At 44.7% G+C, this 21,430-nt stretch overlaps 1 protein-coding gene across 4 annotated transcripts in view; it reads right to left on the bottom strand.

Annotated features, from left to right (window-relative positions):
- GALNS (galactosamine (N-acetyl)-6-sulfatase) overlaps positions 1-21,430 on the bottom strand; it is a 52,313-nt gene that overhangs the window by 10,532 nt on the left and 20,351 nt on the right. For 3 of the 4 annotated variants that reach the window (XR_006100611.1, XM_042438782.1, XM_042438783.1), the window contains exons 10-12: positions 18,755-18,891; positions 16,026-16,128; positions 6,365-6,486 (exon numbers count right to left, since the gene is read on the bottom strand). Coding sequence is in view for 3 of the 4 variants with exons in the window: in XM_042438782.1 (XP_042294716.1) it covers positions 6,365-6,486; positions 16,026-16,128; positions 18,755-18,891 (362 nt within the window). In the remaining variant the exon portion in view is untranslated. The remainder of the gene's footprint in view (positions 1-6,364; positions 6,487-16,025; positions 16,129-18,754; positions 18,892-21,430) is intronic. The other variant, XM_042438784.1, reaches the window with a different exon arrangement.

Here is a 21,430-nt window from a genome sequence, read left to right as displayed (position 1 = left end):
AGCCAAAATCAGTTCAACTGCTTCTGAACCTAGGGATAATTACGACACCAATGAGAGCCATCATGGTGTAGTGGCTTGAGTGTTGGATGACAACTGTGGAGGCCAGGGTTCAATTCCCAGCTCGGTTGTGAAACTCACTGGGTGACCGTGAGCAAGTCACACTCTCTCAGCCTCAGAGGAAAGCAATGGCAAACCTCCTCTGAATAAATCTCGTCAAGAAAACCCCATGGTAGCTTTGCCTTAGGGTCGCCATAAGAAACGGAAATTTTTACAAAAAGGAACTTTTTTGGGCCAGGCTGTAGTGGCGAATGAGCGAGTTCTGCACCCCCAAAACATTTTCCCATTGTAAGTGTTAATTTGCTCTGCTTAGAATCTAACCAATAATTCAGAATGCTGATTGACTAGGAGGCAAGTGATTATTAAGCCAGCTCCTGGGACATAAATGCAGTGACTTTCTGTGGTTTGGGTTTGGGGCAATAACAACGTGCCCAGAAAGATTCTCTCTGCTATAAAATATCTTGCAGGTTTCTCTGAGGTTCCCTGATGCCTGATGAAGATATGTTTACATTCAGAGGGTTTAAGGCAGAGGTTGGATGGTCACCTTATGGGAATGTGTTAGCCATGGATCCCTGCATGACAGTGGGTCAGATTAGATGGCTTTGCAATCCTTTCCAACCCCACGGCTCTATGAAAAGCCATGAGCCAGTAGCAAAAATCCCAGAGCTCTTGACCAAACCTGCCACTTTCCCCATGGGCAGCTTTGAAGCAGTAATAGGCCATGGAAGGCCGAAGTGCCTGACCTCAGGGATCACAAGGAGAGCACTTGATGCACCAGACTGCCTGCTCTGCAAAGCAAAACACTGACAGCTGGGAATTGTTCTTACCTCCCTTTTATCCAAAGTGGGGAGGGAAACCACAGCGAGGGAATTAATAACGGGATTCTGGTGATATTTTCATGCCAGCAACGGTGCCACTATGTGTCTGTACAGGTGTCTCGAGCGCCTATTGTCTAAGCAAACTGACAAAACTGCTCTGGCCCTGGAGGACAACCTAAATTTATATTCCATCTTGCTGTGGCTGCCAAAGGGAGGGTGGGAATTGCAGTGGAAGAATGAGAGGGGGAAGTGGGCCGGGGTGAGCAGGTGGTGTTGTGCGGCGTTTGCGCCAAGAGATTCCCCCTGTGACCGCGGAATTATTCCACGCTCTGAGGAAGGAGCAGAGTGGACAGAGTCCAGGGTCATTACACTAATTGACACTTTACCTCCAGGAAGGTCCCCCGAGAGCCAATCAGGGATGGATTGGAGGCGCAGAGGCCCAGGCCCAGGTGTGGCGTGTATTTAGTTCATTTAGTGTAATTGTGCTCAGGCAATCTGGGCTCCTCGCCCTCACCACTTCAAGCGAATCCGGACGTAACGTGTTGCATTGTTAACCCCGCTGTGGCCTGCGGGGAGGACCCAGCTTGCGGGTGGAAGGCAGGAAAGAAGGAACTGGTGTTAATGTATTGCCTCCATCCTTGGCCTATTACTGAGCCATTAATCTCCCAGCTCTCATGCTGCCTTTCCAGACTCACAGAGCTATGTCTAGTTACTAGATCAAGGTGGTGACGATCCCAGCTGTAAAACAGTTTCTTTCTCACAACATATAGTGGCCGACACTCTGTTAGCAGTATACACACGGCCTAAACCACACTGCGCATGCAGGGTGAATTATGCACCATTGTACAAAGGATGTATTCTGCTGACAGTGGCGGAAGTGGAGTTTTGCATACAGTAAAATCGTGTGTTGTGTTTGAGCATTACGTATTTTGTTTGTTTTGTTTTGTATTGTTCACAGGCACCCAGTTATGGACGTGCGTTGAGCAATTTTGCTATTCTGCATGGAGGTTGCATAGTGCTAGAGTAGCATATCGCTGCATGGAGATACTTAGACTACATTAATTATATTATATCAATTAAATTATATTAATTATGTTATGGTACATAACTATAGCAAGTTTGGAAGCTTCAGTTAGTTTAAAACCTGGCGACCAGATTGGTCACTGGTACATCTAAGAGTGATCATGTCACACCAATATTAAAATCACTCCACTGGCTGCCAGTTAGTAAATACAAAGCTTTTGTTATACCTTTAAAGCCCTACATGACTTGGGTCCGGATTACTTACAAGATCAACCACCCCTGTATAATCCATCCCATACACTCAGGTCCTGTGGGCAACACCTATCTCAGTCAGCCAAAACTAGGCTTACTGTTACTCAGAAGCCATTTTCTTTGGCCGCTCCCAGATTGTGGAATGACCTGCCTGAACAGATTCGTCAGCTGGAGACATTGTCTGAATTTAAAACAGCAATAAAGACCAACTCTTCCTGTAGATCTATCATCTTTAAATGATAATGATGATGATGATGATGATGATGATGATATTTATTTACATGGGGCCTTCCCCCCAAAATTAGGACTCGAGGTGGCTTATAATTAAAAGCAACAACAATACAACTAAAAATATACAAAAAGGTGAATGTTAAAATAGGATTAAACTATCAAAATGATTTAAAGCCACACTTAAAAAGATGAACTACTATTAAAAAGATAAAAGCCCTTTAAAACAATGTAAAGCACTGATTAATTGATTTTAATATATAATGGCTTTATATGTAAATAAATAAATAAATATGTTCTTTTAACTGATGTCATGCATGTAATTTGTTGTTGTTCTCCAACTTGATCCATAGGGAGACATGTTTAAAAAATCCTCCAACTTATCTTTTTCCCTCCTCCTCCTCCTCCTCCTGATATCCATATGTTCTTACAAGGACATGCACTGGATCAATGGGAAGCTACAGATAAGAATCTGCAACACCCAAAGGAAAATAAAAAGAAACAACAGAAGACCAACATTTGTGATGGAGAGCATCCCCACTAAAAGGTGCATTCCCCCCCCCCCCCCCCGGTGATTTATGCGCAGAATCACTTTTTATTACTTAGTCTGCAGAAGGATTGGGTCTCTGGCCGTTCCTTGTCCCGCTGTTGAATCATCTCTAGGCAGGAAAACTGCTTCTTCTTCCTTTGAAAAGCAGTGAAGTGGGGACTCCCAACAGGCAGACTGCCATTGGGGATAATTAAGCAAATTAAAAAAAGAAAGAACCCAGCACCCGCCATGTGAGTCACATCATCCCCACAAATGAGGATAAATTAATTACAATGCAAAAGAGGAGACCTACTTTCCCAGAGACGTCCAATGTGACCAGAGATGTGAGGGTGATGTAAACATTAGCAAGCTTCTTAAATGAACCTTCATGAGTTATTAAAGGAAGAACGTCTTTTCTATTAGGCCCTGCATATTAAAACATGGCTGTTTTCCATAATCATGTCATATTCTCACCATAAAATTCAATCAAGACAACAGCTTTTGTCTGCAAGGGAGCCAAGAAGAGGAATGGCTGCGGATGAAAACACTGGGAAGCAGCTGAAGCTGGAAAATCTGGTTTTCAAAAGGGATGCTTAAACAACAAGGGATGCAAAACCTTATGAAGAGAGAGGTTCTGGATAGAGGTCAAACAGCATGGACTAAAAAAGAGAAAAGATGTACTCTAAACCATCAGCCTGGATAGTGTGTGTCTTTCATCTGTCAGAACAGGAAACGCACAAAGTCAAAATGCTGACAGTCTCCAACTTTTGGTCTTTTGGAAATTAAGATTCCAGATCTCAAGATCCATAAGATTAAAAATATCTGGGTAACAAGGAAGGGTGAGCCTTCTATGCTCAATGCTGCAACTCTTCTGGGAGAGAGTAATGATGCAAACACATGTTTATGCAAATCTCTTGGTCTGATATGATGGACTTAGAGAGGCAGCACGGTGCAAAGGTTAAAGCGTGTGGGAAGTGTGTGGTTCACCAGATGTTGTTGGCCTGCAATGCTAAACAGGCCTAACCAAAATAGCTGATGATCAGAGATGCTGGGACTTGTAGTCCAGCCAAATCTGGACTGAATAAACTTTGGATCCAACTCAAGTTTAGTTCAGCTCACTGGCAAAGAGTCGCAAGATCAGTGACAAATGGTGTAACACACGTTTCAGAAAACAAATGAGAAGGAATGGAAAGAACCAGTCCTCAAGCCAAGAAAAGAGAAAACTGGTATCACCCTATGAATGTCCCAGAGGCTCTGGGAACAGATGAAAACCCCACAATATCCATGATTTTTCACATCTTATCCTTCCTGGATCAATTAGTTTGTGGCCTAACTTGGACGAAATGTGGTGGAAATTCCTTTTTGAAATATAAAAGCTATAGAAAGATGGAGTCACTTTTGTCAGCCAGAGAGATAGTTTTGAAATAAAGGCTTGGAGTTACTAGAGCAAAGGAATAGTGAGTGCATCTTGACCTAGATGGAAGCTGGCACCAGTAAGAAAGACATAACATAAACTACTGAGATATGGATACATAGTAGACATTTAGAAGCAAGGTTAAGAGGGAAAGCCACTGAATTCCTAAAGGAGGGGTAAGGCGTGATGATGCAGTTTTAATGTATGCATGTATTTCTGTTCTGATTGTAAGAATTCTATATGTTTAAATTGTAATTAGCCAATCAGGTGTATTGAAGAAGCTCCTTTGTCTTGAATAATATAAAAAGAGCCATTTTGTCTTGTTCGGGGTTCTCAGCTTTTTGGAACTTGAATTCCACTGAGTTCAATGTTTTCCTTTGTCGACAACTGGAAATAAACTTATGGATTTTCAATTACTAGGTCCTCTTGCCGATCCTATTAATCTGCAAATCCTAGAAATCTAAGTTTCCTGAAATTTCTGTTACAGAAAAGCTTATAAAAGAATGTTCCAAAGCAAGCTGGAGCATGACAAACTTCTGCTAGGGAAGAAAGCAAGCCTCTGGATAGAGAAGGAGCAGAGGCAGAAACAAGGCACTGCAAACTCCCTGGCAGGATTTCACCTTCCGGCTCTAGTTTGCCCAACGGCTGTAGGTTTGTGGGTGAGTGGAGCAGAGCTTGAAAACCTGTCCATAGGAATCTTCTACTTGCCTTTCTTCCAGATGCCGCTTCGCTTTTGTGCCCCCAGAAATTGCAGAATGAAGCAGATTCTCAGAATGCCACAGCTGGTTTAAAGACAGTGGTCCAAAACACATTGCAGAAATAATCCAGATTGAGACTGCTTTAACTGCCCTGGGAACTGTAGTTTTGTGAGACATTTAGCCTTTAGAGAGGTCTGAGATCACAACAAACTGCAGTTCCCAGCATTTCCTAGCCCTGAGCCAGGGCAGTTAATGTGGTTTCAACCTGGATTATCTCTGCAGTGTGTTTTGGACCTTTGTTAGCAGTTACAGCATCTACTTTACTTGTGTAGGCTTTACACAAATTACCTTCAAGTAGCTCTTCACTCACAATTCATCTCCACACTGCCCACCTCTGCAGTTAATGCAACGCAGACTAACAACACTTGAGCTACAGAACTGACTACAGAAAGGACTCATTAGCAACAAAAACCAGGATGATGAGGAAAACATTATCTCTGGGGTGCTCATTCATTGCAGGGGAAGAAATAGTACTTCTTCTCTCTTTCCCTCCCCAGTCAAAAACACTTCTCACTTTCCCTCCCCAGTCAAAAACACTTAACTTGTGATGTTGGACCATGATTCACGAGAGCGAGCAATGGAGCGGGTACATGTCCTCTGCCATTTAAAAGGAAGCATACTTATGATTTTATGCAGCCAATCTGTTTTTGGGTATACTTCAAAGTGATGGTTACGATCTACCATCCCTACACAGCTTAGGGTCAGGTTATGTGACAGAACAATTCCCTCCTCCATGGGTCTGACCAGGCCCTGAGATCCTCAGGAGAGGGCCATCTTTCAATCCCACCACCATCACAATGAGCATCAGAGGCGTCAAAGGCTTTCATGGCCAGCACCCATAGTATTTTGTGGGTATTCTGGGCTATGTGGCCATGTTCTGGAAGTGTATGTTCCTAACATTTCACCAGCATCTGTGGCTGGCATCTTCAGAGAATGAACAAACTCTTCTAGAACATGGCCACATGTTTCAGGGAAAACAATGCCCAGAATCCCACAACCTACTGGATAGGGGATTCTGGGTACTACAGTCCAAAAAGTTACTTCACTCCATTGGTCCTCACTTTTATTCCAAGCCACTTTAGTTGTTAAAATGTGTCTGTACTGTTAATTAATGATGAACAGATAGGTGATACTCTACAAAACAAACACTTGTACAACTGTTCCCACAAGAGGAGATGAGAAACCAGTTCAAAGGCACATGTTTCACTGACTTGTTTGCTGAACTCTCTCCTTTGAGAGACCTCAAGTACCTATCTCTGCATTTACAACTACATGCTTTCCTCACCTGATTGGAAATTTTTCTCCAGGGTCCTTTCCCAGGTGGAACAGCAAGGGAAGTTTGGAGTGCTCCTCTTGATCATGGGTTGTTACTCCAGAAATGTTCTGCCCTGGACAGAAATCTATGCCCTGAAAGACAAGAAAGACAAGAGCTGTTTAGAAAATTTAGATAACAAGAACTGGGGGAGAAGACAGACAAAGAGCGAAAGAGACAGGCTGACCCTTTGGGCTGTAGGAGGCCAGAGAGGACATTAGTCCCATTTTCCAGTGATGGAGGGGCAATTCTACCCCAATGAGATTTTCCTTCAATCCCCAAATTTCCTACATTGCAGAGAGTAAGTCACTGAAAATCATTCACACCTACCAGTTTTCTATTTTCTGCTTCACATTTCCTTGGTCACTTTGCCACTGTTCTTTGGATGCCTAAACTGCCTTTCTAAATGCTCAACTAAGGTGTTCAGTTAGTGCAATGCCATTTGGGAACTGGATAAAAATTTCACTGGAGGGGAAGAATTCTGACGTCGAGGGGCAAAGCCTTCATCTTGCCCTCCTCCCTCCAGACCTACACTGCTGTCTACCAAAATCTAGCCTTAATGATTTTTAAAAAGTGATACATCTGGGAGCAAATTAACCCAGGCGCATACGGTCATAAGCTAGTCAAGTCCTACTGTATTAATAATGCTAATGGTCTGAAAAGGTCTTGTTGCAGTCATTTTTCTCTGTTATTGAATCGTGACCAAAATCTCTGTTCTCGAACAATTCAATCTGCCAGAGTTCCTTTTTAAAGAGAGTCTACAAGCTTCTGTTATTAGCACTGTGTTAACCCCCCCTTGCAAACACACACACACAGTATGTCAGTTCTTGAGAAAATAGCACAAGACAGGTGGCTAAAACAAAAACGAGAAAAAAAGGAAAGACAAAAGGAATAAAAGAAATTGGGGGGGGGGGATTGCATTACATCCTGATGAAACCCTGACTGCAAAGAGGGAAGGTCATCCCATCATGGCAATTGTGCTTGTTGGGTCCTTTAATGATATTTTAGATCTTGTTCAGACAACTACCTCTGCCAGTTTGGACTGACTGGCAGCACCCACATGATGATGCAAATGCACTCTCTAAAGCCTAGATGGGCACAACCTAAAGAAGCAGGAAATATTATCTAGGGTGGCATGGTGTAGCAGTTTGAACATGTTGGACTTTGACTCTGGAGATCAGGGTTCAAATCCCCACTCAGCTACAGAAACCCACTAGGTGAACATGGGTAAGTCACACAATCTTAGCCTCAGAAAACGCTGCAATAGGCTTGTCTTGGGGTCACCATAAGTCAGAAACAACTTAAAGGCGCCCAACAACAACAAGAAACCTCTCCAGGAGTACAGCAGAGTCACTGGGAATCTCCCCAAACCAAGGGATCTTTGCATTTGTTTCTTAACCCCAATGTTTTTTTAACTTCAGAGGGTAATGGAGTCCCCTTCTTTGGAGGTTTCTAAACAGAGGCTGGATGGCCATCTGTCAATAGGGATGCTTTGATTGAGAGTTCCTGCATGGCAGAATAGGGTTGGACTGGATGGCCCTTGGGGTCCCTTCCAACTCTATGATTCTATGATTCTACTGGTGGTCACCAAATCTCAGAAGCCTTGGAGAACCCACAGCTCTCCTTTTCCCTTTTATCACCAGGTTCTCAGCCAGCCTTATTTACAAAACCCTCTCTTTACCAGATCCTGCTGAATGCCAAGGCCAGCATGGCCGAAGAAACAGGAATGTAAGGACGGGCAAGAGGCACAGCTACAGTGTCTATAAACAGACACCAGCACATACACCAAACAAGCCCTGAGCTAAAAGGCTCCTCTGCAGACACAGGAGGGGGATTTGATTGGCAAACCATTTTCTAAACATATCCTGTGTGTCTTTAATGGAGAGGCTGGTCAGTGGAGCAGTTAATATTCTGCTTTTCAATAAAGTAAGAAAGGTTAGAAGCCCATGAAATCCCATTTACCTGCACAGAGCTATAGATTCCTGAAGCAGTCGCTGGAAAAAAGAAAGAGAGAGAGGCTTGTTTGATAAGCTGCAGCAGGCAACCTATAATGGATTTTAAATGGATGTGAAGGTGACTGACCTATTCACCTTCTGGGGCTGGAGACCTGGGAGACTGAGCAAGGCTGCTTTGCCTTTGCGGAAAGTGGAATTTCAAAACCACGTTTTAAAAAAAAGAGAACGCTCTGATGAGGACAAGAGCTAATCAGAGCCAGGACGCAACATACAAGTTGTAATTTGGATGCAAATCAAAAAGGCTGTTTAATTAAGAGCCTGCTAATTAGTACAGCACTCCTCGAGTGCAAATGTTTCTGTCGGAGGAATGAATCCATTCTCTGGGTATTGGCTTCCAGGCTGCTCTATTTACAGAGCACTCTTCGCGTCTCCCTTTAATGCAGGCTTGTAATGAGGAGCTGAACTCACCGCCCAGGGCAAGTGGAAGATGGCTTGTAGTAGTCGCAGATCCATCAACTTCACGTATGAGTTGTGAGCACAGATGGAGTCACACTTCCAGCTAAGGAAAGACAGCAACACACTACGGTGGCGTCTGCATTTCTGCGAGGTTCCCCTTTACAACCTGGCAGCAAGGTAGACCACTCAGTGCAGCAGGTAGCATTATTGTCTCAATAACTTTTCCCAACAGAGACACCATGCAGTCATCGCTCCTTTCTTGCAAAGACAAAATGCAGAAAGTTTGGAGAGCTGTGCTCTTCAGCCTGATAATTTGGCAGCTTTAAGCCCTTTACCCTTCACCGCTGCATTTGAAAATGAGATAGTCAAAGAGTGGATATGCCCCACTTTTTGAATGCCTGTTCTGCATCAGTAGCTATGGCAGGGATGCTAATCTGTGAAAAAGTAAGACTGGCGATTACTTTGCACAAACATGTCACAGAACTTCAGGACTACAGAAGGGCACCCAAGGGCTGAACGACCAATTTTACAAGTTTGTTTGGGTTCTGGAATTCCTGCCTGGGTGAAAATGGATCTTGGACAGGATGGCTAACCCTCCAGAGCTTTGGTTCTGTGCCCTGTGGCTGTCCAGCCCGCAGATCAATTTCCCAAGCAAACAGGCCACAGATGCTCAGCTGGCACAAACATGAGGCCAAAGTGGCAGACGGGTGCCAGCTGGCTCTTTGCTAGGCTAGGGAAACCACTCTGTAAGTGTGTGTGCATGCGTGAATGTTGACAAACTGCCTTTGGCAATCTATCTCCTGGGCACCATGGGTTACGCTATCTGCCTGGCCAACACAGGGCATCTGCCTGCCTCTCTCTTGCTCTCTCAATTCTTTTTGAAGCTTCTTCATTTCAACTGAGAGAACACAGAACCACAGGAATGAAAAAAACAGAGTGGCTGAGCAAGGGATGCCAAGTACAGAGTTTAGGATAAGTTATCCCCCCTTTTGGATTACATTTCCCAGAATCCCCTCATCCATCATGGCCATAGGCTGAATCACCCCACATGGCAAAGTTCTCTCTTCCTCTTTTGGACTACAACCCCCAAATGCCTGCAGGGCAGAGGTAGGACTTAAGTGCCTCTGGGGAGTTCTTATGTCATCAGAGATTAACAGCTCAAGCTTTCTTGGTTGCAAGGAGAAGGGAAACATACTCCTCCCATGCTCAGAAGCACCTTTACAGAATTTTGTGGGCTACACCTCCCAGACTCCAAGATGGTAAAAGGTCTGGACTACCAAGTATTAAGAGGAATGGCTTACAGAGCTAGCTATGTATGCCAATAAATACCTGAAATGAGATTATGTAGAATAATGGTCTTTGGTCCTCCAGAGGTTTGGACTACCAGAATCTCTGAGCATGGCTTAGGCTGGTTGGGGTTTCTGCAATCTGAAGCCCAAAACACAAGAAGTCCAAAGACTGAGAAACACTGGTGTAGAAAACCAAGCAAGCTTCTTTTTTGCTGTTCCAGAAATTGGGGATGCATCTGCACTGCATAAATAATGCACTTTAACACCACTTAAACTGCCATGGCTCAATGCTATGCAGTCCTGGGATTTGCAGTTTGTTGTGGCACCAGAGCTCTCTGACAGAGAAGACTAAATAGCTCACAGAATGACCAATCGCAGAATGCCATAGCATTGATGATCTGGGATGCCCAACAAGGAGTCCTGATACAGAAGCAAAAGGGATGCATAGTTAGGAAGTGTTGAGGTGATGTTTACTACAGCTATTCTGTCTCAGCCAGCAGCTGCCGCTTCAGCCCTGTTGAACAAAAAATCTCTCACATGTTAACTGTCTGGAAATGGGCAGAAGAAAGCGGAAAGGGGGGAGGAAAAAGACAGTGTGTGGGGGGCAATCAGAAAGTCTGCATCGGCTCTTGAGCAGAAGCGATCGATGGCTAACCCACATGCTCAGAGGACCACAATCAAATGTCATTATTTGTGAGGTTCTACTTGGCTTCACATCGGGTGCCCCTCCTCTGGCGGAGAGGGGGCTATCGATTACTTCGTGGGAGTACGAGAAGGGCAATCCGGAGAGAAAGAGAACGGCAGCGTGAAAAGGCCCTTTGGCATTTGCTAGTAAAATAAGAAAAGCTGCTCCTATAAACACAGTCGCAAATCCCTTTAAAAAATTACAGGGGCCTTTATATTTTTGAAAACAGAAAGCTAGCAAGATACTGAGATGTTGGCAAATGGGGGAGATGTGGAAGTTATGAATTATAGAATCATAGAATCCTAGTTGGAAGAGATCCCAAGAAAGGTCATCTAGTCCAACCCCATTCTGCCATGCAGGAACTCTCAATCAAAGCATACCCAACAGATGGTCATCCAGCCTCTGTTTAAAGACCTCCAAAGGAGTGTCTTCCACTGTCGAACAGCCTTTACTGTCAGGAAATTCCTCCTAACTGGAATCTCTTTTCCTGCAGTTTGCATCCATTGTTCCACGTTCTAGTCTCTGGAGCAGCAGAAAACAAGCTTCCTCCCTCCTCAATATGGCATCCCTTCAAATACTTAAACAGGGCTATCATTTCACCTCCTAACCTTCTCTTCGCCAGACTAAAGATCCCCAGCTCCCTAAGTCGTGAGCTAATATGGGATCCATGCAACCAGCTTTGAAAGGTGCAGCCAGGTACTTCTAAACCAACATGGGATATGGAGTCATAAGTGTTAATCCCCCAAGCTTTCAAGAGCTGTCAGTTCTTGGGCCACTTTCTATAAGCGTCATCAGCGCAACTCACAGTTTGTCTGCATAGCCTGGAAAAAAAGTGATCATTTATTCTGGCCCAGATAATAAACATGTCTTCCAAAAAACACAGCACCTTGAATTTTGATGTTATTTATGAGCCTCCATGTCTCCCACCCACACTCTACACACTGAACACCCCTTCTGCTCAACATAACCCATTCATCAGCTTCTGAGTGTGATGACAATTTGAAACTGCATAGACAAGGGCCACTTGTAAATCAGAACAGCTCTTTTATAGCTTCTGGATGGTGGCTAAGTAAATATCCCTCACCCAGGCCTCCTGCACAACTCACAGCTGCAAAGCGACACCGCCAGGTTCTCATCAGCCCATACGGATTTCCCGTGGAGTGGATTTACATTTCTTCTTTTGGCACTTTTGAGGAAAACAGGTGCTTAAGAACATTCATATTCATCATCAAGCAAGAGGAAAAAAGCAAAGGTGTTTTCTTTGGAAAACGGATTTGGGCAGGGAAGGGGAGAAATCAAAATAAAGAAAACCAGCTTATGGCAACTGGGGGGGGGGAGTGGGTGGCAATGGGGCGCATCTATTTTACCCCATCACTGGGGCATCAACTCTCACCAGAGACAATAATGCAAATGACGAAGAATCATAGAATTGGAAGAGTCATCCAGTTCAGCCATGAAGGAAGACAGATGGTCATCCAGCCTCTGCTAAAAACCTCCAAAGGAGACTCCTCCAAACTCTGAGGCAGCTGAAGAAATTCTTCCTAAAGTTTAGGAAAAATCTCTTTTCTTGTCGTTCAAACCCATTGCTCCACGTCCTAAACTCTGGAGCAGCAGAAAACAAACTTGCTCCATTCTCAGTATGACATCCCTTCAAATGTTTAAGCATGGCTATCATGTCATCCCTTCTCTTCTCCAGGCTAGACATACCCAGTCCCCTAAGCTGCTCCTCATAGGACTTGGTGGCTTCCAACCCTTCCACTGTTTTGGTTGCCCTCCTCTGGACACGCTCCAGCTTGTCAACATCTTTTTTGATCTGTAGTGCCCAGAAATGGACGCAGGGTTCCAGGAGAGGTCTGATCAATACCAATAAATAATTTTAATACCACTGAATGCCCCAGAAATACACTCATATTCTCATCATAGTTCTGAATTGAGACACATGGAGCCTGGATGCAGTTCCAGCTCCCAAGAAGCTGGCAGCAACTGTTGAACTCCCCTGAGTGGAGTCCAGCCAGACATCCAAATCCAAGAGCAGATTATGAGCCACGGAGGAGACCCAACAATTACCCATATCAAAAGCTCCTCCCGTGAGCCAAAGCTCCAGCGGATGGCAATCGATGCCTGCTTTGCTGATGTTTAGGATTTCTGATGTCACTTAAATTTATGCATTAGGCCTCCCACTTTGCAGTGAAACCAACAAGCTAACTCCCAGACACGCTATCAATAATATTGATAAGAAAACTGGAAGCGACACAAAGGAGACCGTGTAGCGACTTAAAACCTTGGAAGCATTTGAAATATCTGCCATCAAAGGCATCATGATATTCAGCCTCCCAATAATCATTACTATTATTTGGTACAAAAGCCAGCTAGGGCTATAATTAACATCTAAGTGCCAGGAGAAGAATTGGAACAAAATTCAACCCCAGCGCACGCTGCGTGTTGTTAATGGCTGTTCCGTCCACTAATTCTGTGCACCAATTTTACCCGCATCTACCACCAATGACACGGGCGGCAGGAAAGCAAATGAATTTTTAATCATCTCTCTGATGTACAGTATAATTGTTGACTTTTATCAACTAGCAGTTAAACAAGGAATTGGAATGGAATAAACATCCCTTAATTGCATGTCTCTCCATGCTCACAGGAGAATTACCTTGGAAATGAGGAACCAGTCCCTATTATCACAGCATCACACACACAGGTAGATGTGTAACACAAGACTCAGGTCAAAGGGCAGTGCTTCCCCTTTGGTTCCCAACTTCAGATTCTGTGTTAGATACTAAACATGCAGAAGAGAAATTATTAAACTCATCTGACTTTTCATCTCTGCATTAAACAAGAGTGGAAGTGATGACAGGGCAGCTCTGCATCCTGCTTCCAAAACTCCATATTGAACCCATTCTCTCTCTCTCTCTCTCTCTCTCTCTCTCTCACACACACACACACACACACACACACACACACACAAACACACACCAAGAGGTAATGCAGATGAGGACTTTAGGAGAACACAACTGGGTCATGAAGGAGAGAAGCAGAAGGGAGTATGTGGGTTAGAAACAGTCAAGATTAGTCCAAATGCTAAGTTTCATAAATGCACATGAATCTCCCCTTTGCCACAGCAATTTGGTAAGTGCAGCCAGAAGAAGGTTCTGAGTGGCCATGGGTGGCTGAAGTGAAAAACAGCAACGCAGAACAACTACAACTACAACTAGGGGAGAAAAGCAGCCAATGGTGAAGAGGAAAAACAAAACCATTTTTGCAAGGATCAGGTCTCTCATCAGGCCAAATCAGACTGGTGAAGAACTATATTCTTTTTCTGCAGGGTGGTCTACGTGGCCCATAAGAGGAAAAAGCTCTTAACTTTGGGGAATGGGAAGGCTCAACCCCACAGCATCCTTGGCTTCCCCCGCTTCTTTAGGAGACATTAGCTCAGCCTTCTCCAGCTTGCTGCCTGCTGGAGTTTTGGGACTACAACTCCCATCAAACTCTTGCTAGCACTGTCAGTGGCCAGGGGTGATAAAGGCTGCCAGTATGGGGCAAGACTATGCTACTTATTAGAGATGGGACACTATTAGGCATATGTGTTTTTTTCCCTAGCATTTCCATCTGCAGTGGCAGAACTACACCATTTTGGTCACCAGAAGGGCTGTGTCAGAGGAAACCCAATAGAAGCATAAGGAAGATTCAGGTTTTGGAAAGCCAAGCTTATCCAGACAAAGCTTGAGCATATCACAAGGATACAAGTTCCAGTGAGCAACAAAGGAATGCAGAATCCGATAGAAGCCTTTAGCTCGGAGACTGAAAACATACAACCTTCCAGAAAATGTTGGGACTGCCACTGCCAGCATTTCTCAACATTGACTATGCTGACAAGGGACAATGGGAGTTGCAGTCCAATGACACCTAGAGGGCTGTGCAATTCCCAGTTTCTTCTGGTGGCACCCAAGAAGAGGAGAGTCTCTTTGGGCCCAGTCTGGGAGCCCAGTGCTGTCTTGTCCATCTGCCTGCCTCTCTGCAGCAGGGCACAGAAACAGGAGCCCTGCAAATTCTTTATTCACCCACAGAAATGGAGGGATGCTCCATTCCCCCTCATGGGATGATCAAAGCAGTTGTTCATGCTTTTCTTCCTCCTTCCCTCTGTGCTTTTATTATTTCTTTTTCTTAGCTAGAACTCTGAACTCTGGGGCATTTCACAACTGGTACCGCCATGAGTTTGGCAGGCCAATTCTACCCTTCAAAGTAAAATAGATTTATGGCGCTACAGCAATTGGTTGTTCTGACAAAGGTGGCGGCGGAGATTCCTGAGATTATGGGCATATCATTTTTCATGCTGTAACTTCTCTCCCTGCATCCTGGGTGCAGGTGCAGTGGCTGAAGGCTTTGGAAGATGCTTGAATGGATGCGTCGTTTCCAGACTTGGGGCCAGGGGGAAAAAATCTCACCTTCCCCAGAATCGCTTCCTTGTGGTGCCAGTTTCTGCACATCACTCCAAGGCTCAAGGCATGAGGGTTTTGCTTCTCACACCCCCATCGCCTTGAATTATCAGGTAAGATCAAAACTGCATTTCACATCCCTGTCCCTCTATATATATTTCTAGTCCTCTGATCTGACTTTAGCTGCTAGATCTCTCTGGCCACCAGGTTAGGCCCAGGCTAAAACCACATTCTCTTCTGACACAAGCTGACAGAGCTCACCTAACAGCTCAGTGAAACAGTACACAACATTTTCTATTTCAATCCATGATTAAAACAACACTGGGAGGAAAAACACTGGCATCCTCCAGATGTTCTGGACTACAACTCCCATATCTTGTCTGGTCTGATGCAATGTGTAGTCCCAAACATCTTCAAAGCTCCAGGTTCTCTACTCCATCCATTCCTGGCCTTCAAAAACTGCCAGTGGACAACAGAGTTGGGGCAGCAACTTTCACTTAACAGTCATGGCTGTTAAGAGCTCCAAGTGGCATGTACAGAAAGGATAGGCCTTCTAAGCATCATTTTGGAAGGTAAACTGTCTAATCCACAATCCACTTCACACTATGTTGTGCTGAAATAAATGAAAGACAGGGTTTTGTTGAGCCAAATTTAATTTCTGGATGATGATGGGAGTATTTCAATGGGTATACTTCCACATAAGCAGGGTGGAAAACCTGTGGCTCTCCAGACATGGGACTACAACACCCATCATTCTTGTCCACAAGGATGCAAAAGGAAGGAAGGAAGGAAGGAAGGTTTTTCAATTACCTGGCTGAATTGCTCCCAGGAATTGCTCCAGGTCCAGTAATGGGCTTTATAAAGCCCAATTCGTACTGCCATCATCTCGTTGCCACGGTAATAAAATATTGGCCTGTTGGAGGGAGGGAGGGAGGCAGACAGAGGGAAGAACAAAAAGAGATGTGCCACTACATGAGAAATGTAAGGTGTCCAAACAAGCGTCCCCCCAGCCCCCCTCCTGCCACCTTTATTGGCAGCCGCAGAGATAAGGGAGACAAACACTCTTAACGGAGCCTGGCTGGCAACTCAGCTATCAGTCAGGAGCAGGTTGCCTTCTAATAGCCTCCGCCGCAAGGTTTTCAATTAGCATTTTTTAAAGCGTCCATCAAGGCGGGAGAGAACCTGCCTCGCACAAGCAAGAATGAAAGGTTAGGCAAGCCGTCTTGCCAAGCGATTGTTAATCCTTGAACTACCAGACCATGTAATTTTCACACAGAGTCTGATGACTTAAAATGCTCCAAAAGGAGGGAAAGGCACCTGTGCAAGGAAGAGGCAAAAGATCCAGGAGGCCAGATCTCCAGCATCTAAGCGACTGGAGGCCAGGCTGCACAAGCCTGCTTTGAATGTTGGCAAGCCGATCGCAGCATTGGGAGTGTTGTGTAGGACAGGGCAAATAAGCACCAGCCGTTTGGAGGCGCGCACACAGACACAAGAAGCTGCTATTAACTTCTGCCTCTCAGTTCATTCTAAAGGTGCTACAAGATCCCTTTGCATACAGACACAAAGATACACACGTTAATTGTGCCGGTGTGGTCCCCAAAACTGAAGGCAAACAGAACATTAAGACCTCGACCTACCTACTGATGTGTGTAAAAGGTGCAAGAGAGAATTTAACTATTCTGGCACTGTAGTAGTACTCAAAGAGACAGCCATGTTAGTCTGTTCTAACATTAAAAGATACAGTATAAGAGAATCCCTCAGTTCCTTGGAGACTGCCCGGGAAGAAGAAATTTCTCTGAAGATGCCAGCCACAGATGCCAGCAAAACACCAGGAATAAACTCTTCTAGAACATGGCCACAGACCCCAAAAAACCCACAAAAAACTATGGATGTCGGCCGTGAAAGCCTTCGACTTCACATTAGACATTTCTACCTTCTCACAAGCTTTCTGGCCACTTCATCAGGTGCCACAGAGGCATCCGATCAAGTGGATTGCGCCCAACCAAAGCTTCTGTTAGAAACGTCCTCTGCCCAGTTTGTCTCAAAGCTTCTGCTGGACTCTTTTATGTTTCTTTTCCATTCTGACACCAACACCCAGATGTTTTCAGTGCGCACAATGTGGATCAGCTGCTAACTGCAAGAAGACGCACAGTGGGGTGTTGAATAGCATCCAGCAATGTAAATAAGCCTCACAGGAGGTCTGAATTAATTCACAATTTCAGGAGGCTTCCCAGAAAATGAAGAGCCGACACAGTTTGCCTTTCCTTCCATGCCCTCCCGCATCAGGGGTTCATTGCCTGTTTTCTATATAGGGCAGATAGGACCTACTTAAAGAGGACCTCATGTAATCCTCCCGTTACCCCTTGGTTGCTTTTTTAAGCAAATGTTTCACAGTCTTTCATCTTACTTAGCTCTGCTCTTGATCCTTAACCTCTTTCATTAAGAAACCGTTTCCTTCATCTTATTTTTAACCGGATTTGCTTATCATTATCTATCTGCTTTTTGGCTAAATCCTTTGATTTTGGAGTAGTGGTTCTTCCTTATCTTGGCAATACTCACCTACTTGACAATCCCTTAAAGAAGAGATGGGTAACTGTATGAGAGTAAGGGGGGGGGGACATTAGTCCTCAAGACCTTAGAGCACCACACTCCCCCAGTGCAAAACAAATTGCCCCCAAATGTCCTCTAGTGGTCAATGAAGCAAATTTAGCTACAAATAGGAAAAGAGCCTTTCCTGTTGCAGCATCCTAGTTGTGGAATGTCCTCCCCTCAGAAACCCAATTGGTACCAATGCTGGTATTGTTCTGGCGCCAATTAAAGCATGGGTTTTTACTAAAGTCTTTGGGGCCGGATAGATTTCATCCAAGTCTGCATACAGACAAGGTTCTGAATTTTCTGCTGTGGTTAATTTGATTTCAACCATCTTGTTTTAAGACATCGGATAGTTTGATATGTTTTCAGTCTGTTTAAATTGCTTACTGTTTACATTGCTCTGAACTGTTCAGATTGATTTTATTGTACCCCTGAGTTCCTTGGATATAGGGTCAAAGACAAGTACTTTAATTAATTCATGAATTAGCTAGCAAGTACTAGTTCTATGCAGGGACATTTTTTAACAAACTGCAGAAAATACAACGGGGGGGGGGGGAGCACATGGGGCCTGGCTATGATGCCAAGGTAAGAATTGGTTTTGCAAGGCTTGGGCCATCCTCAACAGGCTGACAGATATCACTCCCAGTGTGAGGTTCTTCCACACCCCTAGCGTGAATTAGGCCTGGTGCATGAATTAAAGCCTGATTCAAACCTGCATTGTGAAGGGCCTGGGCTATTGTATGTCCCTACCAATGTAGAAAAAGGCAGGTGATTTTATATTTCTGAACACCAGGAATAAAACTTACAAAAGCCCCAGACCTCACACACTTGCTTCTCAATGCCTCTCGCTCCGACCCATTCCTAAAATAATAGGCTCTAAAGATAACCAGCCAATAAGTGGAGGAGTCAAGGGGTGGGAAGCGGCGGGTGTGCTCCTCATGGCTCACCTGTCAATTAACTTGCCTTGCAGGATGACAGGCGAAAGGTCGATGCCGTCGATCTGTCTATCACTGGGAGGCGGCAGCCCTGCCAGTGCGAGGCTGGTAGTGAAGAGATCCATCACACTTGCCAGTTGATGACTCACCTGCAATTGACAAGGCAAGAGCATTTGCACACAGGCAGGAGTGAGTGAGTGTGTGTGCGCGTGAACACACACACACTGCCCCAGCACAGAAACTGCCAGTGGAGGAGCTTTTGCTTCCAACCTTATGGATCAGAAGCAATCTTGGGCTGATCCTGGATCCTGATCTTTGCAAAGTCAGGGGGAAAGCTCTTATTTAGGAATGCAGGCAGCTGCTTGAGACCAAACTATAGACCAAACTACCATCCTACTAGCTCAGCATCATCTATGCCAGAGGCGGTCAACTGCATGGGGGCCAGGGGCCAATTTCCCCCCAGTAAAATGCATTCACCCCCCACCCACAGCAAGTCCAAACATCTCTGCAGCCCCACATTGTTTCCCTCTGCAGACTTTCTCAAGATGACAACAGGAAATGACGTTACACCACGTCCTCTCAAGATTTTGAGAATTTGCATAGGAAAATAGAGGTATTTCGGGACAGTACAGGGTTGTTGGGTGGGATGTTGCTATTTTCCCCATCTTTTCATGCTTTGAGAGGCATGGTATGGGGTCAAGAATTGTCTGTGGAAAAGTGCCATTTAAAAAAAAAGAGGGGGCAGAGGGCCACAAAAATGGGGTTCAGAGACCATATGCAGCCTGTGGGCCACATTGTATTCATCCTTGGCCTACACCAAGGGAAGCTGCAAGGGACCATTTGTATCTCCTCCCCATCCTCCTGGCAGGTTGTACTCCAATGAAAGTCAGACAGGAAAGAACCAACATTTTCAGCCATTTTTTCTACAGAATCCTCCTCTATAGCATCTACAACTCCTGAAACCTCCCAGAATGCAGGGGCTTAAGGAAGCTTTTAAAGGGCCTGAGAAGTCTGCAGTCTGCCCACCCACTCCAATATAAGTGCATTGGCCTCAGCACTCCAGGCATCCTCCCCAACCTGGTATGGAGAAGCTGAGGACTGAACCTGGAAGAATCTTTTGCATGCAAAGCGAGTAGGGCCATTTGGAAACAGAGTTTTGGTTTTCTGCAGCCAGATCAACCAAATGCCCAAACCTCTTTGGGAGAGGAACGCTGATCCTTCCACCGCCATGGAGAACCTGACAGCTAAAGAAACCAAGGAAGGAGGAGAATCAGTAGCTGCACCTCTGCCAACCTCCTGTACAAAAACTCTAGTGTAGATATGAGACTTTGGGGTGCAGCTACTAAGCAAATACTGGTCTAAAAGGAGGCTTCCCCCTCCAAATATGGATCTTAAGGCACTATAAGTTCTCTAAGCCATAGTGTCGAGTTAGTAGTGGGGTAGAATGGAGTAAGGTCACTTTTAACAGAACAGAACATTTGGGTAAACTCAAGAAGTCTTTGATTCCTGCAGAATATTAGCAACAACAAAAAGAAAAGCAAGGCCAATGTGCAGCTGCTGGTGACATCCTTGTACTTGCCCTTTTCATTACTGAAACAGGGCCTGAAGTAATACGGCTCACTGTAAAAGGGCCAATTACATCCCTGGTCTTGCACGCCATTCACTCTGTAAAGGAGAGAAAACTTCTGAAAAGAAATTAAACGTCAATGTTACAGCCACTTGGATTTATCTGTGGCACCACATTGGAGAGGAGAAACAGGGGGTTTGGGGGGAGGTTACTATTTTTATATAAACTTTGAAGTCTTTTCAGAGGAGAAATGGAGGGGAATTTAGCATTTCCTTGTGTCAACAGCATTCTTTCATTCTACTTACCATTCGCACTGCAAAAACTGGTGTGTATGTGTGTGTGTGTGTGTGTGTGTATTCCAGAGAGTAACAGCCCAGTGAAAAATAAATAATGAAAAACAGAGGAGCAAGATCAGATATTTTCCGTATCAGCAAGGAACAGCCGGTATTACGCACGTTAAGAAGAGGATGGAGACATATATATATATATATATATATATGAATAAACCCTTGGCATACACAGAATGTCTTTAAGAAAATGAAATCCATTTTGCTTTGGGCCACATCGCAAGAAGAAATAGCCAGCGCCGGCGTTATCAGTGCTTTCAAGCTCTAACTCTGAATCAAAGGCGACAATTAATAAAGTTGCCCCCGCCAGGAATGGAAAGGAGGAAAGCTAAATATTTGAAACTGGGTGAACAAATGTCAGGGTGTTTTTAAATAAAATCCTTTTACATTTATCACAGCAAGCAGACCTGATATCCCTGTCTAATTCAATTTCAATTTGTGCCCTGTGGGAGATAGTGAAGAAAAGGTTGCAGTGCTGTCTTTGGGTTGATATGTTCTTTTCTCCTTCAGGGAGCAGAACCAGGGAGGTGGGAAGAGGGGAATTTGGAGGTGGGAGAGATGGTGGAAGGGAAGGAGGAGGCATGGAGCAAAAGAAGGACCCGAAGGAACAGCAGACTACAAGTCCCCGTCAGCTGTATCCTTCTAGAAGACAGGCTCAGTGTGTGAAAATGGCTATAAAGTTCACTCTCTGGTTATGAATTCATTTGGAGTCTACACTTGAAATCTTCCGCTTTTAAAAAATTATTTTTGAAGAGGTAAGGGGAAGGGAGCAGA

The sequence above is a fragment of the Sceloporus undulatus genome, chromosome 8 (genome assembly GCF_019175285.1).
Source record: "Sceloporus undulatus isolate JIND9_A2432 ecotype Alabama chromosome 8, SceUnd_v1.1, whole genome shotgun sequence".
Classification (NCBI taxonomy): Eukaryota; Metazoa; Chordata; class Lepidosauria; order Squamata; family Phrynosomatidae; genus Sceloporus; species Sceloporus undulatus.
The sequence above is the reverse complement of the archived record's forward strand: the minus strand, read 5'-3'. Positions and strand labels throughout refer to the sequence as shown.